At 35.9% G+C, this 26,901-nt stretch overlaps 3 protein-coding genes across 4 annotated transcripts in view; all 3 read left to right on the top strand.

Annotated features, from left to right (window-relative positions):
• LOC107747603 (AT-rich interactive domain-containing protein 3A-like) overlaps positions 1-11,899 on the top strand; it is a 47,568-nt gene extending 35,669 nt beyond the window's left edge. The window contains exons 4-10 of the mRNA XM_016562206.1: positions 410-482; positions 3,697-3,880; positions 5,316-5,563; positions 6,330-6,596; positions 10,347-10,420; positions 11,058-11,188; positions 11,893-11,899. Of these exons, the coding sequence (XP_016417692.1) occupies positions 410-482; positions 3,697-3,880; positions 5,316-5,563; positions 6,330-6,596; positions 10,347-10,420; positions 11,058-11,188; positions 11,893-11,899 (984 nt within the window). The remainder of the gene's footprint in view (positions 1-409; positions 483-3,696; positions 3,881-5,315; positions 5,564-6,329; positions 6,597-10,346; positions 10,421-11,057; positions 11,189-11,892) is intronic.
• Positions 11,900-13,832: 1,933 nt separating this feature from the next.
• Positions 13,833-22,054, top strand: LOC107747402 (CTD small phosphatase-like protein 2). Of its 2 annotated transcripts, none has more exons than XM_016561884.1 (11): positions 13,833-14,093; positions 14,671-14,784; positions 14,877-14,990; positions 15,803-15,911; positions 15,998-16,115; positions 16,358-16,444; positions 17,309-17,371; positions 18,603-18,682; positions 19,763-19,889; positions 20,544-20,639; positions 21,652-22,054. In XM_016561884.1, exons 1-11 carry the CDS (start codon positions 13,997-13,999, stop codon positions 21,715-21,717), a joined length of 1,071 nt encoding a protein of 356 aa, XP_016417370.1. In that variant the 5' UTR covers positions 13,833-13,996; the 3' UTR covers positions 21,718-22,054. The 2 variants fall into 2 exon arrangements, with proteins under 2 accessions (XP_016417370.1, XP_016417362.1); XM_016561876.1 differs by having other exon boundaries at positions 13,833-14,110; positions 14,673-14,784.
• Positions 22,055-23,275: 1,221 nt separating this feature from the next.
• LOC107747413 (NADH-quinone oxidoreductase subunit B-like) overlaps positions 23,276-26,901 on the top strand; it is a 5,044-nt gene continuing 1,418 nt past the window's right edge. The window contains exons 1-7 of the mRNA XM_016561896.1: positions 23,276-23,334; positions 23,974-24,010; positions 24,327-24,395; positions 24,487-24,604; positions 25,218-25,397; positions 25,799-25,845; positions 25,935-26,023. Coding sequence (XP_016417382.1) covers positions 23,319-23,334; positions 23,974-24,010; positions 24,327-24,395; positions 24,487-24,604; positions 25,218-25,397; positions 25,799-25,845; positions 25,935-26,023 — 556 coding nt within the window. The 5' untranslated portion in view covers positions 23,276-23,318. The remainder of the gene's footprint in view (positions 23,335-23,973; positions 24,011-24,326; positions 24,396-24,486; positions 24,605-25,217; positions 25,398-25,798; positions 25,846-25,934; positions 26,024-26,901) is intronic.

Genomic DNA, 26,901 nt, shown 5'->3' with positions numbered 1-26,901 from the left:
TATATGTATATTTAATTAAGATTTTTAATAAAATTTCACTCAATAATGCACAAAACCTGCAAATCACCCCTTATTAACACCTTAATTTACAAATCAGGAACTATATCTGCTAATGAAAGAATTACATTTTATTTTTCTTGTTAAATAGTGTTTTTATATGTGTCATTTATTTAGTTATTTATTTTATTAATTTATTGTGTAGTGACTCTTAGCAATAATGTACTCCGTGATAATGAATATGTTTTAAGCACTTGCTAGCTAACAGTTCTGTTTAGCACGACTTTTTCACAATATAGCACAGCCTCTTATATCTTATTGCTTCTATAATGCAGTTCCTGATCCGGACATCAAGAGTGATGAGAACACAGTTTTGTGCACTGCTCTTTTTAACTCTGTTTTTCATATGCAGCTCTATGAACTAGACAGCGACCCGAAGAGGAAGGAGTTCCTGGATGATCTGTTCAGCTTTATGCAGAAGAGAGGTATTTTATGAAGAAATCACTTTTTACAGATCCAGACATGTACATATGTCATCTTCTAGAGACCTTTATGACCCCGACCTTTCCACATCAACACCCAGCTCATCTTTCACATCTCCACGGTGATGTTTATGTGTATTTATATCGGAGCGCTGCAGTTTTCTCTCTTCATATCATGCTGAAGCAGGGCTGTGGCTCCCACAATCACATGTGTGTTTATAAACGTGGGAGTGCGAACACATGTCCATGTCATGATCCGGCCTTGAGACTGAAGCATGTGTTCCTGTTAAACCTGCTGCGCTGGCTGTGGAAAATGTCCTCCAACACCTGTTAAACCTTCTCCTGATGAATAAATTAATGACCTGGGAGAGAAATTTTATTAGCTATGTTGATTTATAGCACAAATGCATGTGTACGACAATCTGCTGCCTGGAGAAAAGCAACTCTGTAATTAAATAAAATAATAATTAAAAATTAAATGTTTATAATTATTTAAATAATTAATTACATTTATTATTAAATTATATACACATACATACATACATACATACATACATACACACACATGTGTGTTTATAAACGTGGGAGTGCGAACACATGTCCATGTCATGATCCGGCCTTGAGACTGAAGCATGTGTTCCTGTTAAACCTGCTGCGCTGGCTGTGGAAAATGTCCTCCAACACCTGTTAAACCTTCTCCTGATGAATAAATTAATGACCTGGGAGAGAAATTTTATTAGCTATGTTGATTTATAGCACAAATGCATGTGTACGACAATCTGCTGCCTGGAGAAAAGCAACTCTGTAATTAAATAAAATAATAATTAAAAATTAAATGTTTATAATTATTTAAATAATTAATTACATTTATTATTAAATTATATACACATACATACATACATACATACATACATACACACATATATATATATATATATATATATACATACATACATACATACAATTTTTTAATATAATTTTATATATAATTTAAAAACATTTTATTACACATTATTATTTTATTGTTGAATGCATGTGTACGGCAATGCTGCCTGAAGAAAACCCTGGAATTAATAATTAAAAAAATAATAATAATTAAAATTGTATGAGTTATTCATTCATTCATTCGATTAATTCAAAACGCGGATTCATTCAAAAATGAAACACCGCTGTATTGCACCAATTGACCGTGCGCAAAGACCCGCCCTCCTTGGTTACTGTTGCTATCCCCGACAAACATTGCCGCTCTCACAGTACACTACAAATCATGTTCTCACGCAGTGAAAAATACATCTCAGAGCAAAGAGGAACCTGACAACACACCGACAGACAAGACAGAAAATGGTTTAAAAAAGCACATGGCGCCATAGTTTCATCACTTTAGAGTGTCGCAGTGACCGTCTTTTTGCAGTAAAAGACTTGTCATATTTTAATGAGTGGGAAGATGACATGAAGTGACGCGAGGTTAAAGTTAGTTGCATTGAAAACAGATGAGTGCACATGTGCATATACAGCTCCCGATCGGGGCGATGTTCATGGGATTCTGTCCACAGAATGATAAGAGCACACGTTTTAACATATCATTTTATTATTTCCTCAGTATTTTAACTTAAGCGCTGCAAGACATGCATACAGCGCCGGACATGACCGGTTTTCTGGTACGCAAAACAAGTACTTTAAAGGAATTCCTTAGCTTATTACTGTTACTGTGGCAGCTTAACCCCGCACATATTTATATTTAGTTATATTGAAAAAAGTTTCAATTCAGTTGATCTTTTTTACCCCGTTTTAAAATGGATTTCTATGGAGTAGATGTCGGGCAAGATGGTGGATAGCAGCGGCGGCACATAATATCCGCGTTCTGATTTGTCAGATCGCCTGTCAATCAAGCTCTTTGTGAACACTCAATTCTGCTTTTGACTTTATAGCTAATATTTGCATTGGCAAAGTTGAGGAAAAACAGACAATATTGTGTTTAAAATATAACAGTATTAACTTCTTATTTATTAAACTGTTTTTTGCAAGCACATTTGCACTCGTGCTATTCAGTACAAAATAAGCGACACTCATGTGATATTGCTCTCACTGCTCGTTTGATATCACTTATCATATGATATAAATACAAGATGACGTACAGGTCTGGGGTCAGGGTCGGTGTGTTAAATGCGTTAAAGTATTTTAATCGCGTTATTTTTCATAACTAATTAATTGAGTTAACGTGTTAAACTGACAGCCCTAATATAATATGTGTGTGTATATATATACATGTATGTGTGTGTGATACATGCTGTTCAAAAGTTTGGGATAAGTAGGATTTTTAATGTTTTTAATGGAGTCTCTTCTGCTCATCAAGGCTGTATTTATTTGATCAAAATACAGAAAAAACAGCAATATTGTGAAATATTATTGCAGTTTCTAATTATTATACTTTCCTATTATTATACTTTAAAATATCATTTATTTCTGTGACGAGCACTGTTTTTCCTGAATTTGTCTTAAGTGTCACATGATCCTTCAGCAATATGTCTTATAACAATACAAGTCTTTACTGTCACTTTTTATCCATTAAACACATCCTTGTTAAATAAAAGTATTAATTGCTTTAAAAAAATACTGACCCTAAACTTTTGAATAGTAGTGTATATTGTAACACAAAATTACTATTTTGAATGAACACTGTTGCTTTTAACTTTTTATTTATCAAAGAATCCTGAAAAAAGTATCACAGGTCCCAAAAAATATTAAGTGTTTCCAACATTGATTATAAATCAGCATATTAGAATGATTTCTGAAGGATCATGTGACACTGATGACTGGAGTAATGAAAACTCTCTTATTTTAATTTGCAATAATATTTCACAAAAGTAAAAAAAATTTCTGTATTTTTTTTTTCATCAAATAAATGCAGCATAGCACTTCATTAAAAAGCATTAAAATACTGACTGATCCCAAACTTTTGAATGGCACTGTATATATGTATACATATTCATACAAAATAAAATTATTATTAGGTATAATTTAATATATAATTAAAAAAATATATACATTATTATTAATATTTTGTGTATTTCTAGCACAGATGCATGTGTATTGACAGTCTGCTGCGTAGGGGAAATCAGAAACTCCCAAATACAGACTAAAACAGGAGTGTCTTTGATTTGTAGTGGATACATTCGAACTGCTAAGACACTCAACGCAGCTGTTTGTTTTTGTGCAGGGACGCCAGTGAACAGGATTCCCATCATGGCCAAGCAGGTGCTGGACCTCTACATGCTGTACCAGCTGGTGACAGAGAAGGGGGGGCTGGTGGAGGTCATAAATAAAAAGTTGTGGAGGGAGATCACGAAGGGCCTGAACTTGCCGACCTCCATCACCAGCGCTGCCTTCACTCTCAGAACACAGTATGTACTCACCGACACCTTCACAGGAGAAATTATCTTTACTGTATTCTATAGAATTTAAAGGGATCGTAAAATTCATTTTAAAATTATTTTATAGTGTTTCCTGAATTGCACTCAGATATTTAGTATGTTTTTTTATCAAAACTGACATGAATTAGATATAAGTGGTTATTTTCTACCCTGAATTTAAAAAGTTTCACTGCATTTTACGGCCAGCCGCCAAGATTAACTGATAGTGAAGTGTTGATCATAGCATTAGATTTAGAGCTACTCCGCAGGTGTAGGTTTATTGTTTTCAAGTTTAATCAGTAAAAACGTTTCTATCTTCTTTTTATTCATCTACAGCGATAGTTGGATGTCTTTGTCCATATTAGGGATTTCCTGGAGCGTCATAAGTGCTATTACTTCTGTGATGCACATTTTTAATTCACCGTGAATGCATAAAAGGCTCATATTTCATATGAAAGGCATGGACTCTATTTTTGATTTTGCATACCTTCTGAAAAAAAAAAAAAGAAATTACTGTCACAGATTTGTATCATAATAGTATAATGTTTTATAATAAAACCTTATGATGTATAATTATAGGCTGTCTGTTCACAGGTAACCTTTTTTTTAAAATAAAATTATTATTGCTATTATTTTCTAATTATAATAGTTATATTATTAAATTGTTTTATTTTTAATAATGAGAGTGTAATTACAACAGCAATATTTTTTATTTTTTTTATTTAGCAATAATAATATTCCGAATAATTATCATTAGTCATAATAATATGTAAGCACAACATTTTGGTCCAAATCGTGCAGCCCTACAAACAAGCAAAACAAACTTGGTGTTCTTTATGCATTTCCCCCCATTTTTTTAAAGTGCATTTTAAATTGCAAATCACAATTTTACCCAGAAAAATCGCAATTAGATTTTTTCCCCCAAAATCGTGCAGCCCTATTCTGCAATCCCATATACTTTAATCATATCTAACACAGAGAAAACCTGATGTAAATAAGAGAATGTTGAGCAATGTAATGTTTGGCGGAAATGAAGAAATCAAATCACCGATAGACTCGCATTGTGCTTGAATTGACTGCTCCAGTGATTTAATCGTTTTCTGTATATAAAATAATCACAATATAAATAACCAGTGGTTGTCACACAACTAACAGTTGATGGGTTAGTCACCGGCTTGATTCACTAAGGCATAAACAGCAGTAAACCACTTTACTGAGACAAAGAATGTCTGTGCATGAGCCCTGAAATATTACTGATCACGGGGCATATGCATGAAATGCAGTTTAAAAATTTTTACATTACATTTCTCAGAATTAGTTTAGTTTGCAAAGTTTTTTGCATCAAAAGGTCTTTCTTTACCTGAAGCAGTATTGGTCTTGCAATCGATGGACAGATGTTTAAGTTTAATTTCGCACCCCTCTGCAGGTATATGAAGTATCTGTATCCTTACGAATGTGAGAAGAGGGGTCTCAGCAACCCCAACGAGCTGCAGGCTGCCATCGACAGTAACCGGCGAGAGGGACGCAGACATAGCTTTGGCAGCTCGCTCTTCACCTATTCACCCAACGGGACACCCACAATGCTCACCTCTCCCAAACTCTCCATGCCACCCATGGGCATCGCCCTGCCCAGCAATGGAGCCACGGTCTCATCCTTACATAAAATGAAGAAAGGTAAAACCTTAATGCAGTGGGTCATGGTTACATAGTGATGGGTAGTAACTGATTACATGTAATCCAGATTACATCATCATATTCCAAAAATAGAGTACTTGTAATTAGATTATATTACATTTTAAAATGCTCATAATCAGATTACAGTTACTTTTTTAATGGATTAGGCTACATCATGATTGCATCTTGTTCAAATAATAGCAGCAATTGTATCGAATTCTTTTCTCTTTAAAATGTATCTTTTAAAAAAAATTCTACTTTGTGTCATATGATTTAGATATATGGAATGGCCGTGTAAATGTGAATTTGTGATCCATGCTTATGAATTTGGGGACAAAAGCACCAATTAGACCAAGTATGAGACAAATAATTAATAATTAATAATTAATTTTGCATTTTTATTATTTAATTAATCATTAGCTTTTCATCAACTCGTGAACCCTAAGCAGTTCTTTCGTTAACCCTAGTTTGGGAAACCCTTGTGTAATGTCAAGTTTAATTCATTTCTTGTTGTTGATAACAAAGAATGGAATGTATTTTCTTTCTTTTTTTATTATCAAAATGGTACACAATAATCTAAAAGTAATCAAAAATCAGAATAGATTAACTAAAACAAGTAATCTAATAGATTACATTATGTATCATGTAATTTGTAATCAGTAACAGATAACAAATTGTAAGTAATCTACCCAGCACCGTGGTTACATCTCTTTAATGACTTATGGTTTGCTTAATTTCAGCTGTGTTTTGTCGTTCTCTGTTGTAGAGGATGATGGAGTTCAGGCCCGTCTGCCAATGTCTCTGGCCACTCATTCACTAGCTGCGGCCCAGGCTGCAGCTGCGCAGGCGGCCACCATCGCACAGGTAGCTGCGCTGGAGCAGCTGCGGGACAAGCTAGAGTCCGGTGAGCCCCCGGAGAAGAAGATTGCACTACCACTGGAGGACCACCAGCGGCTACTGCAGAGAGCCCTTCAGCACAACCTGCTGGCCATGACGGCACAGATCCCCATGAACATCCGCATCAACAACCAAGGTACTGACACCTTAACATTCTGGCGTACTGATGGACCAAATATGGCGATAGTAGGGATATGCAGTCACATTTTAAAACCGACTAGAACAGCATTTTTCAATGGTGATGGTATCGTCCCCCAGTGGAGGCGCTGGAAGCTATTTTTTTGAAAGTGAGGCATTTGTTTAAGGCAAGTGTTTGGCCAAGATTCACAATGAGATGAGCTGAAACATTGTAACTACTTGCAAAAGAACATGGTTTGCAACATTCTAACTCAGTGTTACACTGGACGCATCAAAGCAAACATTCAAAATCTATTTGTTACGATAATTATCGCAATATAATTTTCCTTGATAACACGATAACAAGTGTTTGATAAATGTTCGATATAATGTTTATGCACCAGAAGCGAAGCGAAACAAAACAGCGCTACTCATTTAATCCGCGCCACACGGAGCATTTATCCGCTCGGCTCAAAGTTCAAACAGCAGCGCAGCACGAACTCACTAGAGCAGATGCGTTTACGCGCTGACCAGTCTTAAGCAGCACTGTGAGATCCAGTGTGAAGCACTTGAATTTAGTGAAAGACATACTTGATTTAAACTAGTTTAAAGCCAGATGAAACCGAACCTGACAGACAGGAGAGTCACTGTGCACAATGATACAGTCCAAAAGCTTTTCAGTCTACAAATCGCCATCATTTACCATGGATTTACCGTAGTAACACTAACTGCACCATGGTATTGTGGCAGCAATGTGGGATATTCATACAGAACATTATTAATGTAGACTTATTAAAAGGGTAATGGAATATAATTACAGTATTTTTTATGATCAAGCTATAGTGTTTGTGCATTTACACTAAATGTGTTTAGACTACTGTTTTTTTATAAAAATACCTAGAAACCATGTAGTTACATTTTTACCATGGTATTAAGGTGCTACATGTGTGGTTTTAACTGTGATTGTCGTGATCTAAATGTATGCTTCTAAATGGTTAATTGTAATAAAACTCAAACGGTTAGAGTAATTAAAAATCACCATATAAAAATTAGTTTTTTTTTTATTTTTAATTTTTTACAAATGTTACTGTTTTTGATAATGAGCATAAATTTACATCTGCATCTGCAAATTTTAGAATTTTTAGTTTTGGGTGAAAGTTTCTCTTTAAGACGCCTTGAAACTTTAGGCAGGTTCATCTGACTCTACACGCTTAGCCTACATAGAGTTGCCTCAATTTACATTTTTACTGTGGTTTTATCCTTTCCCATAAACACCGACCTGAGAAAAAACACCTTTTTATAAAATTTCTGATGTTTCAGGGAAACCTGCGTGTGGAATATCCAACCTTTGGTTCCTGAGGTCATGAAATGAACTGTGTGTTTTCTAGTACAGCGCTGCAAAGCCCCTCTTACATCATCTTTCACTGGTACCAGCTATTTTGTAGGAAAGGGTGTGAAACTACTACCACAGCCAGACTAAATTACTGGCATGTGGTAAGTGTAATTTACAGATCAGTAGTTGTCAGGTGGAGATGTCAGCAAGCTTCTCAAGGGTGAGTTATTGCAGCTCTCATTATCCCACAGTAGTACTCTAGTAGCCTTCTGTTCTTAATAAACACTGTTCTAATGATTGAGGAAACAGGGTGTTTAGAAGTGCTCTGATTAGATCTTATCAGAACTGTATAGTTGCATTGATGTTATTTACTTTAAAGAATGCTGGCATGAGGGGTCTGACTCATTAGGAGACTGGAGGTGTTGACCGCAATGACAAAAAGGCAAGGCGAATAGTTCTGCAGTGTGGGAAACCCCAGCCTCCACACAGCATGACTTCCTTTTCTTGGTTAGAGTTGTTAAGTACTAGAGGTTTCGGCTGGTGTATTTTATCGGAAGATGAATAAGAGACCAAATAAATTCCCCCTGCCACAGCATGTGAACTCTTTTCATTGTTTTTAACTATTGAAATGGCTAAGGCAGCGCCCCCAGCTGGAATGATTCTGTCTGAATGCCCACAGATGAGTACTAGTAGCTTTGTGAGCACCATTATTAATAATTCTCACACTTTGGGCTAGTGGTTTGTACAAACCCCTATCCTATGTATTAATTGTTGGCACCTAAAGGGATCGCTCAGCCAAACAATGAAGATTCTGTCATCGTTTACTCCACTTGTTCCAAATCTGTATGAATTTGCATTAATATTAGCTCTACAAACTACAATATAATTTACAAGAATTTTTTTTTAAAATATTGATATTATAATAATGTAATATAATAATAATAATAATGATGCAATTTTTTTTAAATAATGATAATTAGAACATATTTTGCCACGTGTGTTTTTGAGATAGTACCTTGGTTGTTTACAAACATGGTAAAATCGCCAGTAGGTGGCGGCAAGTTCACGTCTTAACGAGTGACTCACTCATTCAAAAGATTTGTTCAAAACAGCTGATTCATTTAGAAAGGAAGCTAGTGACTTTTTTTTATGAATGGATCAGTCTGACTCAAAAGATTTGTTCAAAAATATTTGCTCAGTAACAAAACACTATGTGTTGATCGGAGACGCACAAATGTTATTTATTATTGTACATTATTCTAAGTGCTTTATACAGTACAGCTTCACAGAGATACATAGGAAATAGCAGAATCAATTATGGAAACTCAATTGTGAAGACAGTAAAGCAGCTCTGTAAGACAATAGTGTCATTATTTAGCTCAAGTCAGTTCAGAATTGTATTTGAATTGTGATCATCGTGATCACAGAGCATAATCGTCCGTATTTGCCTGCAGGTTATTTATCCTGAAAACATTTTTTTAATTTTTTTATTATGCAAGTAAGGAATGTGACAATATTTACAAGTGCCAAATACAGAATCACTTGGACAAATGAACATATATCCAGATAGCTAACATTTCAAGATCATTCTGATAACTCCTGTATATGTATTCTACCTCATCCTCCTCCAACAATCAATCGCCTTAGCACCTCACACTCTTCCTCGGTGCAAAACCAAAGCCAAAAAACCTCAGTTACTACACAAGATATGCCAAAAAAAAACAGTGCAGGAATAACTGAATCGTTCTCAACTTGAAGTACACTAGCTCAGGTCTTTTATTTACACTCTCCTTTGTTCAGGAGTCAAAGAAAATCTAAAATAACAACAAGAGTTTATTATAAAGATAATGATGTATATGCAAAACCTGTGAATAATTTATTTCTCTTTCTGTGAGCACACTGTCTGGCGTTAACAAGGCAGTAGGATTCTGCTTTTTAGGGTTTTATAGTCTCTGACTGACAAAAGCTTTTCGTCTAAACCATAACAATAGTATTATTGTTATAACGTGTGATGCAAACAGCTTAAGGGTCTGAACTAATAATATATTGTAGATTTTATTTTCTCTGTGTATGTATCTGCAGTGCCTTGTGAAGGTTTTTCCTTAGCACAGTTTGAAAGTGCTGTTGACAGGCCAACGTCTTCAGCATGAACACAATACAAAGTGCGTTATTGTCAGAAGTTGTTTTTGTGAGTATTCAATCGTTTGGTTTCCTAACTCAGAGCTTCATATCACAGTCAGTGAAGATTCAGGATAGTTCAGCCAAAAAATCAAAACACCCTCAAGTTGTTTCAGACCTGTATGAACAGGAGAACAACATCTTCTTTTGTTTCCAACAGAAGAAATGAATACAAGTTTGGAGGGTGAGTAAATGACAGAATGTTCATTTTTGGGTGAGCTGTCTCTTTAAGGAGCTGATTCACACATGCATTTGTAGCCTGTTTGCATCTTCACGACTGCTGGCAAACTCTGGAGGTCACGTTCTCCATGAGCCTCGCAAAAGTTGCTGAGGTATTGCAGAGTCCGTACGTTCCTGGACCTGGCCCACAAATGTATTTTGGCCAATAGTTGCTCTAAAATACAAGTGGAAAGAGATCAGCAGTTTGGCTGAAAATAATTGCAGTTTGACTCCAAGCATGACAGTGTAACAGGTTCGTTTTAAGATCTGAATACTACACTAACTGGAGATCTTTAGTTTGCCGTTTTAGCTTAATCGAATGCAGTTTTGAGGGGTCCAACGATGCAGCCGTTTCTGGTTATGTACAGCGCAAATCAGAGGAAATTCTAATTGCAATGGCATGTTTAGAAAGTGTCGAGAGAAAAATGAAATCTTCTCTTCTGAAGGGATTTGAAGGATGTGGCTTCCTGTGTTTAACAGCTCAAACCCTTCGAGGTTGTTTTAAATCATCTCATCAACTCTTCCTGGTCAGTCTTTTATCAACATGTAGCTACAGTTTATGAATTATGTCAAGCTCCGCTAGCATTACACTGTATGCAAGGTGAAAATACCCACTTGTTGGGCATCGAGAGGTGAAATGTTCGCTCATAAGAAGTCGAATCATTATTTGGAGTTTGATAGGCGAGAGATGCTCCAGGCTTTATGGAAATGGGGTTTCCTTAAACTGAAAGCCTTATTTTGATCTTGCAGGTACAGCTTGAGCAGCTTGAAGGTAAATTCCTCGATCCTTCATTTGGGATCAAGCTTGCAGCCTTTGCTTTCGCAGCCGAGATCCTTAACCGTCAAACTGTTAATGCATATAACTCTGTTATTCAGTTGCTGTACAGAAAACAGTGTAGAAAATCTTACCGTTTCTGTCTGTATTGTACAATATTGTCGTTTTTTCCTGTTTAGAAAAGGACACCTCATTTTAACACACTTCAAAGTCATTACTGCCAAAATCTCTACCTCAAAAACTCATTTATCAGCTAAGATCTGTTTGCAAGCTTTGCCAGTTCATCACTTTTCACATGGATCTACCGGCTGTGAGGAAGAACAGGGCATATATATATCCACTTTTATTCGGTGAATTTGACTTCTTAATGTATTAGCCGTGATATCCAGCCCCTTTTTGCTTGAAACTGTTAAAACGGCACGTTTTTCTTCAATGCACATCTGTTCTCGTTTCATCTGCAAGCCCGCCTTTTACAATCAAATCCCTCAACTTTTAAGTGACCCATTGATGTATAACCGTAGATCTTTATTGTAATGACCTTTCCCCTAGTGTGTTTTGTTTTGTTTTTCTAGGAAACGATACTGTTACCACACAGAGTAAGACAGATACACGTAACACCCGTTTCAAGCTGTTGGTATCCAGGTCTGTTTTTACTCTGCTGTATGCCTTAACGTATGCAAATTTGAATATAGCATGCTAATGTAGTCAACTTTATTGCAAGGACAACCAAATTGCTGTACAATAAACCTTCGCTGTTATTGCAGGATGCCTTATTCTTTGATAATTCTTTGTTTGCTTTTGTCTGTGCAGATCTTAACGTTACACTAAAAATCAAGTCATTCACTTTTCCATTTCTTAGACAGCTGTGAAGTTTAGGTTTTACGTTACAAGGCATTTGTCGTCTTCTCAGGAAATACACTTCTACCGCTAGTTACACAGATATGTTCAACTTAGTGCTGCGGTCACAGTGCATGTAACATTTACTTTACCCTTTTATAATGGTAATGCTAAATGTTTCCACATTGGCAAGTATATGATTTGTTTTCTAAATATCCCTTTCTTTTGTGAGTGCTTTTGAGTTTTGGCTTGCTTAGGTTGAATCTGAAATTGCTCCGAGACCAGGTTTTAGTGCTTTGTGTATCACTGCGCACCAATTCCACTTTTTACAATTTTTGATTTGTGTAGTGACAACCTCTTGACCGCTTCTATTAGAGGTGAAGGACAAAAATAATCCTAACCTATTTAATCTAATCTCTGTTTGTGTGGATAATTAACTTTATTATGAAAAGAAATATATCGATATGTAACTGTGGGGTGGATATGGGATCCAAAGAATGTCACATAAGTGCTGTTATGGCCAGATTATTATGGATTGAAAATCTAATCTATATTTTGGGAAATCGTCACACCACAACTGTACCTCTCTCAGTGTGAATGCTGATAAGCCAGATAATGACAAAAAACACCTCAACATGCGTTCAAAAACAAATGTAGTTCTAGTAGATGGACTTGAATTTTTCTTTTTTTAACCAAAGTTATTTGCATTTTTTTATATGTTGTAATGTAAAGGTAATTCCGGAGCTCCAGTTTGGGTGTGTCTGTTTTCTGTTGCGTTCGGTACGTTATTGCCTTGTTTAAAAAAAAAAAAAAAAAAGTCAATGTTGATGAGTTTTGTTGTTTCAGAGTTTGCAAAATGTACTCTTGACGTTTACGTTTCATAATTGTCAAGCATCAGATTTTTCAGTGTTTGGTTTTTCAAAAATGAAAATCTTCAGCTGTAAACAGACACTGAATACAATAAAGTGTAATTCTGACAAAATGTTAGTGGTTCTTGATTCATTTCAGTTTAAGATTTTAGTAAAACCCTGTATATTGTAGAAACATGTTAACACAATATTTTCCCACAGTACATAAAAAGTGTTTTTTGTTCAGAAAGAGAACTTTTAGAGGAGGTGCAGGAGGCGTTTTTTGTTATTATTAAATCTAAATGACATTGATATATTAAAATGCAGTTTTTTTTTTTGTATTGTAACCATATACACTTATATGCACAATTTTATTTTTAAAATGATAGCAAATGTAACACCCCACAGAACTTTTTTTTTGTCATAATTGTAAACTTTATGAAATATCATTTAACAAATCACTTAGTATATGTAAATGAGCATGAATTTGGCCCTAATTATTAATTATTGACTGTTTAGTAACGAAAAGTTTTTTTTTTTTTTAAATCCTAATATTATTTTTGGTTAAAGTTGTTGCAGAAGGTCAAAATTGTTAAATCATATAAGTACCTGTACTTATCTAGGATTGTTCACTGAAAAATTAAGTCAAATATAGCCTATATTCCAAATTCTATTGAGAAAGTTGAGCATTTAATGTGGTAATGATGGCGGCCTGACTGATTCATCTCTACCAAGTTGTCCAACTGAAAACGTTATTGCAAAGAGGGAAAATAGATCCAGTTTCTGGACATTTCTCAGTGCTGTCAGAAACCTAGCACTGACACTTGTTTTAGCCTATTAAAAACATTCCACTGAAAATTAGAATATCATACAATTAGTACAGCATTGTTTGTCGCCCTAATTTTACATTAATAAATGACGTGTTTCTGCTATTAAACGATGTTTTGCCCTTATTGGTGTTTTAATAACTCTGTAAACAAAATGTGACTTCCGCATCACGTTGCGCCATTGTTTTTTGAAGCTCCGCCCACCGCATCGAGCGTGTGTTCTGATTGGCTAACGCTCGATTGAATTTCTTTCATCAGTTTAAACCTAAACTGAGGTCAGTCCGTCTGGAAACAGCGAGACGAATCTAATGGATCAAATTCATGGAGATAAACGCGACGCTTGAACATTATTCCTGAGAGTTTAGAATCGTGAAGACGTGTTTTAATCGGGGCTCCAGCAAAATGAGACTTCGCTCGAGAAATATTTTAAACGAAAACCCGACGACACCGTGCCGCCGCCGTCGTCGAGCCGCTCCGGAGACACCGGGACCGCAAACCCCGCTGCTCCAGACCCAGGTCAGTCTTTCTGTCTTGAACACGACATATGAAAAGCAAACAAAACTTGTGTGTGTTTGGTATGATTGAGCGTGTGATTCCGTATTGTGAATGATCTGCACAGGCCTGGTTAGCATGATGCTAACCGATTTAAAGCAAGAGATCCGGTGAGTGGAATTAAACAACGTTACTATATTATTTTTTTATTAAAATATCACAAATCACCATTAAAAAACATGTTATTGTTCATATAAATAATAATAATTGTGTATTTCTGGTGAGTGTCGCAGTGCTGCCTCAGCTGTTTATGGGCGGGGCGAATTCTCAGTGTAGCCAATAAGACTTTAGTATTTTTGAATGGCATTTGAGAAGTTGTATCTCGGCCAATCAGCGTCTCTGTGTATTGTCGCTGGAGGAGCACATGTATCTTGTAGTTACTGTTGTTTAAAACGCAAAGTAAATTGATAAATGATATTCTTTATAAGATATTCGAAGGTAGGCATTTTTAATCGCACATTTTTTATGTCAAAAATACATTTTTTAATGACAGGTTTATTAACTGCCTGGTTTGTTCGCCCTTAAGGATGAAGTTATAGTTCTTCAAGACCGCTTGAATCTGGACCCTGATGATGTCCCAACAGTTGCCAAACGTCCACGAAGGATGAGAAAAGCTTTATCAACTGTTGACAATAAAGGTACATCACTGAATTTGACAAATGTTATTTAAGAGTCTACTAATGATGATACGGTATTTAAAAAAATATCATGCTCACCTTTGTATTTTTAGAGTCAGATTTCAAGACCCCAGTCCGTCACCTCCGGGAAAGGCATTCGTCATTGAATCCTGCTGTTCGAAGCCTCTACTCTCCTTCAGTGCACTTTCTCACACCCCCACGAGACAGTCAGTGCATTTAAACAATTCTGATCAGCAAATATTAGCATGGAGCCCAGTACATGACATATACAAGAAAAAAAAATTAATCATTTAAGTTAAATCATGGCCACGTTGTACTAATTTGTTCCTCATTGTAATTTTGTTAATTCAGGGATATGTACATTAGCTGTGTCAGTTACATTTACAGCTAAATTGAGGCAGATACAGTTCAACTTAAAATACAGACATTTTTATTAGTTTAGGTTGGGTTTAAAAAAAAAAAATATTTCAAGTAACATTTTCATGTTTCAGTTTTTTAACCATAATATCCCTGGCAGTTAAAAAAAAATCTATAATGAACTCCAGTTCAAAACACAACATGTTCCCAAACTACAGATATCTTAAAAGCTTTAAAAGTGACATGTACTACATGTAAACCAGATTTGCATAAACCTAAACTCAAAGAATCACTTTTATGTTACATTTTCTCTGCACTTCCCTACAGTGCAAATCCATTTGAAGTGTCTGACCTTTATTATGAAACATTTTGTCTGTACTCTATGGTTTTAAATTAGATTTGGCACAGACCTTTAGACTGTTCTGAATCTGTGTGCTGTATTTTTCTAGTTAATCTGATTTATATAATTCCTGGATCAGACTTCCAAACAGAGTTCCTTTTGAGGGGGGTGATAACTTTTATACACCAACCCCCCTGTCTTACTGCTATCATGTTTTTGCATCTACTTGATAGGATTTGCTAGTGATGTATTAGCAACATGCTCTGACTGATTTGTCATCTGGTTATGGGTTGTTGTAACAGCCGTTGTTTATTTTAATAGGAGAGCAGCCAAACACAAGTCCCATGTTCAGCCCTGAACACTGTGTGTTTGGCTACAGTGCTGCCAGCCCTCTTTCAGAGGATGAAGAGAATGAAGAAGTGTTCAGTCCGTGAGTCTCTTCTACAAAGGATTTAATTTTGTGCACTTCAGACTGATTGAGAAGGTTTAATTTGAAATGTTTGTCCCCCCCCTCAGTTTTACGTTTATTAAGAACATTCCGAATCGTTCACAACAGTCCAGGCCTGTCTCAGCAGTGCGGGACATTCCGCCAAAGACGAGGAGCACACCTGCTGCTACTCTGGTGCTCGATTTGGTAAGTTATCTTCCTAATAGCCCGCTCATTTCAACATTTTGGTCAGAATGTGACTGAACTGATTGAATTTGCATGCAGTGTGGTGACTGGAAACTAATGGCAGGGCCATGAAATCAGATGGGCCGTTAATGCTCCCCCACTGAGAGATGCTTTAACAATCATGTTCTGTTCTCATTGATTGGATTGAGGTTTAGAGGCGACTGGTTTGTGATTCTTTGTATTTTATTTTTGTACGATTCTAGGATGAAACCCTCGTGTTCAGTTCACTCAATGTGATTCATGATGCAGAATACACCTTCAATACCCGCTTTCAAGATCACAAGTACAAGGTTGGTAAAACTATTAGTTAATGTTCAAAATTAAACATGCTGAATAAAAGTGCTCACCTTCAGGCCATCCAAGATGTACTTGAGTTTTTCTTCATCAGATTTGGAGAAATGTAGCATTGCATCACTGTCTCAGCAATGGATGCTCTGCAGTGAATGGATGCCGTCAGAATGAGAGTCCAAACAGCTGATAAAAACATCACAATCATCCACAAGTAATCCACACCACTCCAGTCCATCAGTTAACGTCTTGTGAAGCCAAAAGCTGCGTGTTTGTAAGAAACAAATCCATCAAGGCGTTTTAACATTAAACCGTCACTTCTTGCCAAAATATGATTCAATTATCCCCTGTTGTCCTTCCACATCAGAATTTGTTTTGACTGTTAGACTTGTATATGGTGAATATTTCTCACCTAATTAAGACGAGACCTTTTCACTGGAGGAAGTTATGGATAGAGGACTCATATTTTATAGCCAGAAGCAACGGTTTGAAGTTAAAAACATCTTTATGATGGATTTGTTTCTTACAAACAAGCAGCTTTTGGCTTCACAAGATGTTGTTAACTGATGGACTGGAGTGCTGTGGATTATTGTGATGTTTTTATCAGCTCATTCTGACGGCACCCAATTCACTGCAGAGGTTCCACTGGTGATCAAGTGAATTTCTCTAAATCAGTTCCTATGAAGAAACAAACTCATCTACATCTTGGATAGCCTGAGGGTGAATCAACTTTAAGCAAATTTTTATTTTTGTATGAACCATACCTTTAAGCTTCTCATGCATGCATTTGTTGGAATAGCGGTTAACATCCTGCAACTGTCATGGAAAAGTCTTGCAATTGTGTTTTAACCTGTGTCTTTTCACAGGTTTACGTGATCCTCAGACCATATGTCAAAGAGTTTCTACAAGCCATGACCAAACATTTCGAGGTAAACATTGTGAATGTTACACTAAAACAAAGATGAATATTTGATGTGCTACACTTTTCTTTTTTTTTTTTGATTGGACGTTTGCATGCCATCAATGCAACCAATAAGATTTGTGCTTTTGGTTACATGCCTAGAGCTGCTTTTGTTATATAAAACATATAAAATGGTGTTATTTAAAGGTGCAATAGGTGATCGTCTTCAGAAACATTTTTTGTTATGCTGGTTGAAAGTCTCTTCACATCCCGATAGCAATCATTAAGTTAAGTGGTCTAAATGTATTTGTCTGTATTTATATATTCTGTGGAAGGTGTAGGATCAAGAAATGTTCGTCTAATCAAAACGTTCGGTCCGAGCGTTTTAATATGCTTTCCTACCTGCCTGTCAACGTATGAATTAGCATACCTTTGCGCACCCGGTTCGCGCAGACAGGATACGTCATCAGCGCATTCACGCACGCTGTGCAGACAGAGCAAGGATGGCAGGCAAACATCAACAAGCCGATCTTCCTTCCTGGTATTATAGTACTTTTAAAGATTTCTCACCGGTGAATGACACATGATGTAGCCCAGCGGTTAATCCTGTCCTCGCACCAGCTCGTTAGAAGTGAGCTACGTGCATGTCATGAACTGTGTTCCGATCGATATGATCCCTACACAGAATTCATTGCTCCCTACTCCCTGAACAGGGAAATCCGTTTAAGTTTACTTCACTTCGGAACATGGGCTGGAATTGGGAACCTGATGTAGCCTATTGTAGTAATGTTGTCTCTGTGAGTGTAAATGCGTTCAGGGGGCGTGGCTTTGGACGGCGATTGCAGGAAGGGTGGGACGTTCGCTTTCAGTGCTATCAGGCTAAAGGTAGCATTTTCCAAGATCTCCTATTGTACCTTTAATAAACACAACATCAAATACAGAACTCTAAATGGCTGTTTGGAAGATAATGTAAATGTGGCTTAATTTCTTCTCCATGACAATCGGTTGTCAGAAAGGCGTTTCTGCTTCTCCGTAAGTGCCACCTATTGTTAGAAAGTGACTTGCATTTTCATTCGGTCCGTCTACTGTTTTTTTTTTTTTAAATTTTTTTTTTTTACACGTTGGTCTGAACGGACAAAATAGTATGCAAAAACGTGATCAAATTTTTGTGCTGAACATTTGTGTTGGTGTGAACAAGCCTTAAATGTTGCCAGTGAATTAATGTATTAATATACCCATTCTGTTTTTTTCTGTTCCAGATGTTTGTTTACACCTCTGCAAAAAAGGAATACGCAGAGAAGATTGTAGATATATTGGACCCTAATAAAAAGCTCTTTAGGTGAGAGACATGTTGAATCCCATATACCCTAAATTGTCAGGAAAATGCTTCTCAGCTGGGCATCCGCAAACCTGCCTCATAACGCTTAAATTTTCATTGACCTGAGAGCCAAACGATGGTCCAACTGACGTCAACGTTACATCATCTGATCAAATGCTTCACACATCTTTCAGCGTCATTATAGTTAACTAAGACTGAAAGTAAAATGAAAACCATTAAAAAAACTTTTATATAGAATTAATCATTTAGTTCAGCTGGAAAATGTATGCTTACAATTCTAAACTGAAAACCTCTGCTCTCCTGAGTAATGACCATATCCCAAATATAAAAACTCAAAATGTAATTTCCATATCTAAAATACATATTTTATATATATACATTAATTTATCATAAACACCGCTCAAAGGCTTCCTACCAGTAGCCCTCCTTCTCAAAACTTAACATTTAGCACAGTTTTATCATAGGTAGAATGCAGAATATTTCAATGCGAGCATTTCAGTAAAATTTAATTTATGCAATATTTCAAACATTTAACCCAGAAGGAAAAATCAACCCGCGGCAACAGTTTAAAAGTAAACCCGAAAAGTAATCCAGCATCCAACACAAGCCAAGAGTAAGGAGAGATGACTGTGACCATGCTGGAGGATTTGCTGCTCAACAGATCCTGAGCTCACTGACAGATATCTGATCTTGTAAGATGTGCTCCCTTTACGCAGAGTACGCGTGATTGCGAAATCGAAAGTGGAAGTGAACAGCGTTCAATACCACGCACAATGATAGCGACTCCCTGATGCGTTAAAATTATATACAGTATTAATATGTTTGAGGGTGCAGGTGGGATTGGAACACAAACATGGCAGTGGGGCGGGATTAAGAAAACCATTCCTGCACAGAGCTGACAAGGCACCAGTTCTCATTTTAATTTAGTGTAACTAAAATGTGCTAAAATTAGGCTGTTTAAGCTCCCAAAAATAAAGAATTATTAGAAGCTATTATTTTTTTTGTTGTTGTTTACAGGTCACAAACTTTGCTTTGATGAAAGTATGAATATGTAATGATGTGGCTTTCTTTGTTTTAAAGGCATCGTTTGTATCAGGACGATTGTGCCTGTGTGCTTGGACACTACATTAAAGACTTGACCATTCTGGAGAGAGACCTGTCGAAGACGGTCATCCTGGACAATGCCCCACACACCTTCCCATATCACGTACACTTGTCTTTACCTTTTCTATGTAAATGGATTCGTTAAAGGGGTCATATGACGTTGCTAAAAAGAACATTATTTTGTGTATTTAGTGTAATGCAATGTGTTTATGCGGTTTAAGGTTAAAAAAACACATTATTTTCCACATACTGTACATTATTGTTTCTCCTCTATGCCCCGCCTTTCTGAAACTCATCGATTTTTACAAAGCTCATCGGTCTGAAAAGCAAGGTGTGCTGTGATTGGCCAGCTATCCAGTGCGTTGTGATTGGCCGAATACCTCAAGCGTGTGACGGAAATGTTACGCCCCTACCATAATGTGATGCCGTGTTCTGGCGCGAGGAGACAAAACCAATAACATTGAACATTTGGGCGGTGTTATGCAAATCTTCCCACATAGTGACGTAGATATGTGGGGGTGTTTAAACGAGGTGTTTTAGGAGGGCGTGGACAAGTCTTAACTTTTATAAAGAATATCTCTTTGGGTTTGAGACTTTAGTCTTTGCAACTTTAGGGATCTTATCTATTCACGAACAGCTTGTAACACTCCAAAGAGAAAGGAAAACTTGAAATTGCATCATATGACCCCTTTAAACATCAGGTCTAACCAGTATATAAGTGCTATGTTCTTATTGGATCGGTGTTTGTTCTTTCTAGCTGATGAATATGATTCCCATAAAAAGCTGGATTGGAAATCAAGAGGACCGTGAGCTGCAAAAGCTCATTCCGTACATGGAGAAACTAGTGCATGCGGTGAGTGTTTTTAGCCATCAACATCTATGCAATTATTTTTTACATTTATATTATGATTATATAGCATAAAACATACTACTATTATTATTATTAGTAGTAGAAGTAGTAGTATTATTTTAAATTAACTCCAAATTTCCTACCCAGTTCAAAACGGCTATTTATTGAAACTAATAATGTAACTAGTAAAGTAGAGAAAACAGGCTAGATACTACTATCGTTCCTAAACAATAATGATTTAAGAGTTAAATATGGGGAAATTACCTGTATATAGAGAGAAATTATTTTAATTAAAACAAGTACTTCGAACTGTGTTGAGTATTATTTATTAAAGTGCCCCTATTATGGGTAATGAAAGGTTCATATTTTGGTTTTGGGAGTCCCCAACAACAGGTTGGCATGCATGCAAGGTCAAAAAACACTTTCATTGTCTTATAATATGCATTTATTTTTACCTTACTTGCTCAACGACTCCCAAACGATTCGCTCAACGATTCATTTTTCAAAACCCCTCCTTTGCGTGACGCTAATCTGTGCTGATTGGTCTCATTTTCATTTCATCATGTCTGTAATGCCTGATAAAGCAGGTTTGTGAGCGCAGTGCTGCTTTGTGTACAGCGTTACCGGGGAAACAGCTATTTTTACCGCTCCAAAAGCTGCACCTAGTGGCAAAGAATGAATTTGCGTTTTCATTCAGACCAATACGAAAAGACCAAAAGTGGGCGAGGAATATGCTAATGTTTCATGTTGATGTCAACATGTAACTGCTTGGGATTCGTTTTAAAAACGACTCGTTTCAATGACTCAGAGTCGACTCTTTCTTTTGAGAGACAATAACTTTATACACGGTGCACTTTCAGATTTAAAACTTTGCAGGATGTTTTCATTCACTTAGAGCTGCGTTACACACTGCATGAAAGGTGATTTTAAAAAATCCATAATAGGGGCACTTTTTAAATTACAAGTAGTCATTTTTAGTAATGGTTAACTTGTTTTTTTGTGTGTGTGTTTCTAGGATGACATCAGAAATGTTTTAAAGAAGAGAACCGATCACTTCCACAGGCTGCTTTCTGAAGACTAATCCCTGTATTAAATGTAAATAAATGTAAAGCCATGCTTGTAAATGCCAGTGAAATTCCTATGCTCCATACTGCATACAAGGCCAAATGTGTAGTATGATTTTATATTAGAGAATAGTCTTAACAGTTCACCTGTAATCATCCTGGTCCGCTCGCAGTGTTTTCAGCTTACCTTTAATTTATTGATAAACCTTGAGTTATTTGTACAGGTTTGTGCCATTGGAAGAATGCTTTCACACTTTAATCTGTTAAAATTCATTTCAATATGTATTCTACTCAGAATTCTATTTCTAAAGGATGCTTAGGCCAGTTTTCAGTAACCAATAAAGTAAGAAGAAAATAAAACATTTGCGTTTCTGAAAACTTCTGAATCTGAAAAACAGACACGGATAACACTTTAATTTGTTTGGTTTGCTAAGAAAAGGTGTGCTATCACTTTTAAGAAAGTCTTAAAGTCATGCCATTAAATGTTGCATATCTACACAAAATTTTACTTTTCTAATACAAATATCTAAACATCTCTAAATGAAGATATATTTACTTGAGATGCAAATTGTAAATTCTGGCAATGTTCACTGAAAAACAGGCGTTTAAGCTCAGATCAATGAGGCCTACAGCCAATCAGTTCCAACACAAAATACAAAGCCTGTGCTAATTCTGAAAGAAAACAAGTTGACAGAAAGACTGAATCCAAGAGCGTAATGAGAGATTTACAATCATTTTTTGTAGGCTGGTCGGAAACACCAAATTAGGTAAAGGGTTTTCAGCACAGCACAAAGGTTAAATCTGTTAAAACCGAGTTAAATTGGTGTACTGATTCACTTTAGTTAAATCACATCCCAGGCTAAACTAAATTAAAATGGGGAACAAATTAGTACAACATGGCCACGATTTAGCTAAAAGGAAGGAAAGATTTTAATAGGTTGTGGGAATTATTATTATTATTAATTTGTGAACACAGTATCTAATTATTTACCTTTAGTACCATTTGAAAGGGTTCTGCCCTAATGACAGCTTTTGCACCTTTTTTCTAAGTGTATGGCAAGATATATCTGTTCTCAAACCCACAATCTCAGCAATGATTACGGTATAGCAGCCATAATTACTTCCAAGCCGATGAACCTGTAATTTACTGAATGCAGACTGATGTTAAAATTGTTCTTTGAAAAGACTAGTTTAATATGGACCAGCTTTCAGCTCTTCAAAATAAATACAGTAAAATGAGACATAAGCCTATGCTGACAACTTTGTCAATGAATGGACATTTCTGTTGCAATTTTAGTGTAATTATAGAATTTAGTTACAAAAATAATTATATATAAAAAGAAAAAGGAAAGTAGAAAATAAGTAATTTTTGTGGATTTTAACAAACCATTCGTCACTAATTATATTGATCAGAGGGACTAATGATACGTTTTAGGTTAATCTGACGAATAAATTTATTTTATTTTGTAAAATTTCTTATGTAATGTGAATAGCTTAAATGCAAGCGCTCTATGTTTGTATTGGATTTTGTTTAAAATATTTTTGAGCGCGGTATTATCAACGGACTTTTATACACACAAGGAGTCGCTGCGCCACCGGAAGTAGATGTTAGGCAAACATGGCGGCGTTGATGGGTGAGTAAACGAGCGCTAGGCGATTAAAAATCTCTGGATGGTGCAGTATTGCTATTACTGCATGATATATGGGTGGAATGCATTAGATGTAACTAAACTACATCGCCTCTTCTGTTGTTGAAGGAATTACTTCGTGCTATGAAGGACTTTGCTCGCTGACCTTGTTACTCAACATGATTGATCTGAGTCTCGCCGCTAGATGCAAACAACTCGCATTATTTACAGAATAAAGTTGTGCAAAAATATGTTTTATGTATGTCTTTCAAAGTCAAAAAGCCACTCAGACAGTCGATGTGCAGTGATTTTTGTAAATCAATGTTAGAAAGTTGATACCTAATACCTTAATAAACCCTTAATGACGCAGAAGTTTAAAAAATGAATTGAGCGGATTATTTATTGCAGTTTTAAAAAATGTCTACTCAACCACATACTGAGCATTGATTTAAGCACAGTAATTATTGTAATGTTTGTAAGTATAGTTATGGTTTCATTTATTTTTTTGCGCTGATATGTGCAAATTTGTTTTTGCCGTTGTTTATAATTTGAGATTGAAACACTACTACACAGACAGCTATGGTATATATATATATATATATACACACACACACACATGTAACTTTTAATAACGTGTTATTTCAGTTCCCCGTCTTCCCGCCCTTGGCTCTTTTAATCTAAGGTAAATTTTGAATTGGTTTTAAGAATTTTATTTAATTCAGTCATTCTTGAGAAGTGGGACAAAACAGGGTGCAAAATTAATGAGAAAATTAAATTGAAGGTGATAATTGTGTTAAATACATTCTATTATTAATCCCTCATGACATTTAAAATTGAAAATATTTTTATTTTTAAACCTAATAGCAGTTACCCTTGCTGGACCTGTTTTGTCCCATGTCTCAAGAATGACTTGGTGTATTTTTTCCTTATATTTTGCAAATTTTGTAAAATGTCGTTATTCATTTTTTTTTAAACTTGATATTGTGTTTGTAATGTAGGGCCATTTCATCGTTTTCTGCTCATAAGAAGGTTCCTTTGACAGGCAAAAAGGATGAAAACACCTCAAGGTGCGAAGTGGATGTTTTTTAATGGTTGTATGTTATAAAATAACTCTCATACTGAGTAGTAATTATTAACTGAGCATACCCTTCTTTCCAGTCTGGTCCCGTTCAGAGAGAAAAGCACAGCTCTGGCCCCAAAACCAGCTTCAGTGGTCAGCAGCAAGGGTGAATATATCATCACCAAGCTGGACGATCTGGTCAACTGGGCACGCAGAGTACGTCACTCTTTACATGTTTCGTAAAGACATCAAATACACTGTCATTCAAAAGTTTGGCGTCAGTAGATGTTTTTCCAGTGTTTTAAAAAAAAGTCTCTTCTGCTCACCAAGGTTGCATTTATGTGATCAAAAATAGTCTAAAAATTGTTAAATATTATTGTCATTTAAAATAACTCTTTTGTATTTGAATGTATTTTAAAGTGTAATTTAGTCCTATGATAACAAGCTGAATTTTCAGCATCATTACTCCAGTCTTCAGTGTCACGTGATCCTTCAGAAATCATTCTAATATGATGATTTGCTGCTCAAGAAACATTTCTGATTATTATTAATGTTAAAAAAGTTGTGCTGCTTCATATTTTAGTGGAAACCACAATACTTTTCAACATTATTATAAGAATTCAAAAGAACAACATTTATTCCAAATAGAAATCTTTCGTAACGTTATGTCTCTACCGTCACTTTTGATCAATGTAATGCATCCTTGCTGAATAAAATTGTTCATTTCTTAAAAAAAATTAACTGACCCTAAAAAACCAGAATGTAGCGTATCATTTTTTTCCTGTAAAAATGAGGGGAAAGTTAAAAATGTAACACGTTTGTATTTCAGAGCTCCCTATGGCCCATGACCTTTGGCCTGGCATGTTGTGCTGTGGAGATGATGCACATGGCGGCTCCTCGTTACGACATGGATCGGTTCGGTGTCGTGTTCAGAGCCAGTCCCAGACAGGCTGATGTCATGATAGTCGCAGGGACATTAACCAACAAAATGGCTCCTGCACTGCGTAAGGTAATTGCACCATATCAATAATAATAAACTCACCTTTAATATAAAGGTTTAAAAGAACAGTTCACCCAAAAATGAAAATTGTCATCATTTACTGATCCTCAAGTCGTTCCAAACCTGTATGATTTTCTTTCTTCTGCTGAACACACAGGAAGATATTTTGAAGAATGACCCACACCTAAACGTTTTTTTCTATACTATGGAAGTCAATGGCTGCTTTGTTACCAACATTCTTTAAAATATCATCTTTTGTCTTCACAAGAAGAAAGAAACTCATACATGTTTGAAACGACATCAGGGTGAGTAAATGATGACAGATTTTTTTTTTTGTGAACTATCCCTTTAATATTTCTGTTTATGCTTCAGTGTAATAATGTTCTGCATGAATGTCTTGTTAATGGCAGGTGTATGACCAAATGCCAGAGCCCAGATACGTCATTTCAATGGGAAGGTGAGAAATGCAAATAAGCTGATCAGGACAAACTAGTTCATTTGTATCATACTTCATTATGTTTTGTCTTGTTTCTCTCTTCCTGGTAGCTGTGCTAACGGCGGTGGCTACTATCACTACTCTTATTCAGTGGTCCGGGGTTGTGATCGCATCGTTCCAGTGGACATCTACGTCCCAGGTGTGTTTCATTTAAACAAGCTATAACATGTTCTGTGTGTCTCTGTGTGAATGAGTGGTGCGGTTTCGTCTGCTACACGCATGACGCTCGCAGTGTTTTCAGCGTCTGTGTCTCAATATATGAGATGTGAACAAGAGAACTTCATCTCCAGAGCTGCTATGAGAGTCACTTTCATTTGAGAAAAACTACTGTCAAACATCTTCACGACAGACCGCCAAAATAAAAGTTCCGTTCAACTTGAAAAAAATCTGACACAAATGTATTACTACTGTAGACTTCTCAAAGTATTATTATTTTAAAAAAATATTATACAACCAAGACAGTACTTCATCCATGATTTAATTAATGCAGTTCTGTTGTACAGCAGTACGTTTTATTGTAAATTAATTAGTAATTTGATTACATTTTAAAAGTTATTTAAATAGTTGCAATCTTAGTAATTCATTTCATTAGACACCATTTTTGATGATCATAGATTTGTATTAAATAATAAAACGGAATAAATTAATGGAAAACACAGAATTTAGAGGAAAATAAAAAGGATTTCTTGGGGCCCTAAATTAAAAACTCTGTGGAGTTTGTGTTTGTTTATTCTCAAAGTTTAACAAACCTGTGGAAAGCATTTCCATCCCCATTGGAAAGCAATATTGTGGTCAATATTAAGGAAGCCTGTTTCCGCCACTGAATAAAAAATAAAGGTAATTGCGACTTTCATCTCACAATTCAGACCTTTTTTCTTGCAATTGCGAGTTTACATCTCGCAATTCTGACTTCTTGATTGTGAGTTATAAAGTCAGGGTTGTGAGACATAAACTCGCAATTTTGACTTCTTTTCTCAGAATTGAGAGAGTTAAACTTGAAATTGCAAATTATAAAGT

This window comes from Sinocyclocheilus rhinocerous, unplaced genomic scaffold (assembly GCF_001515625.1).
Source record: "Sinocyclocheilus rhinocerous isolate Xijiao unplaced genomic scaffold, SAMN03320098_v1.1 scaffold671, whole genome shotgun sequence".
In the NCBI taxonomy this organism is placed as follows: Eukaryota; Metazoa; Chordata; class Actinopteri; order Cypriniformes; family Cyprinidae; genus Sinocyclocheilus; species Sinocyclocheilus rhinocerous.
This window is presented reverse-complemented; position numbering and strand designations above follow the sequence as displayed.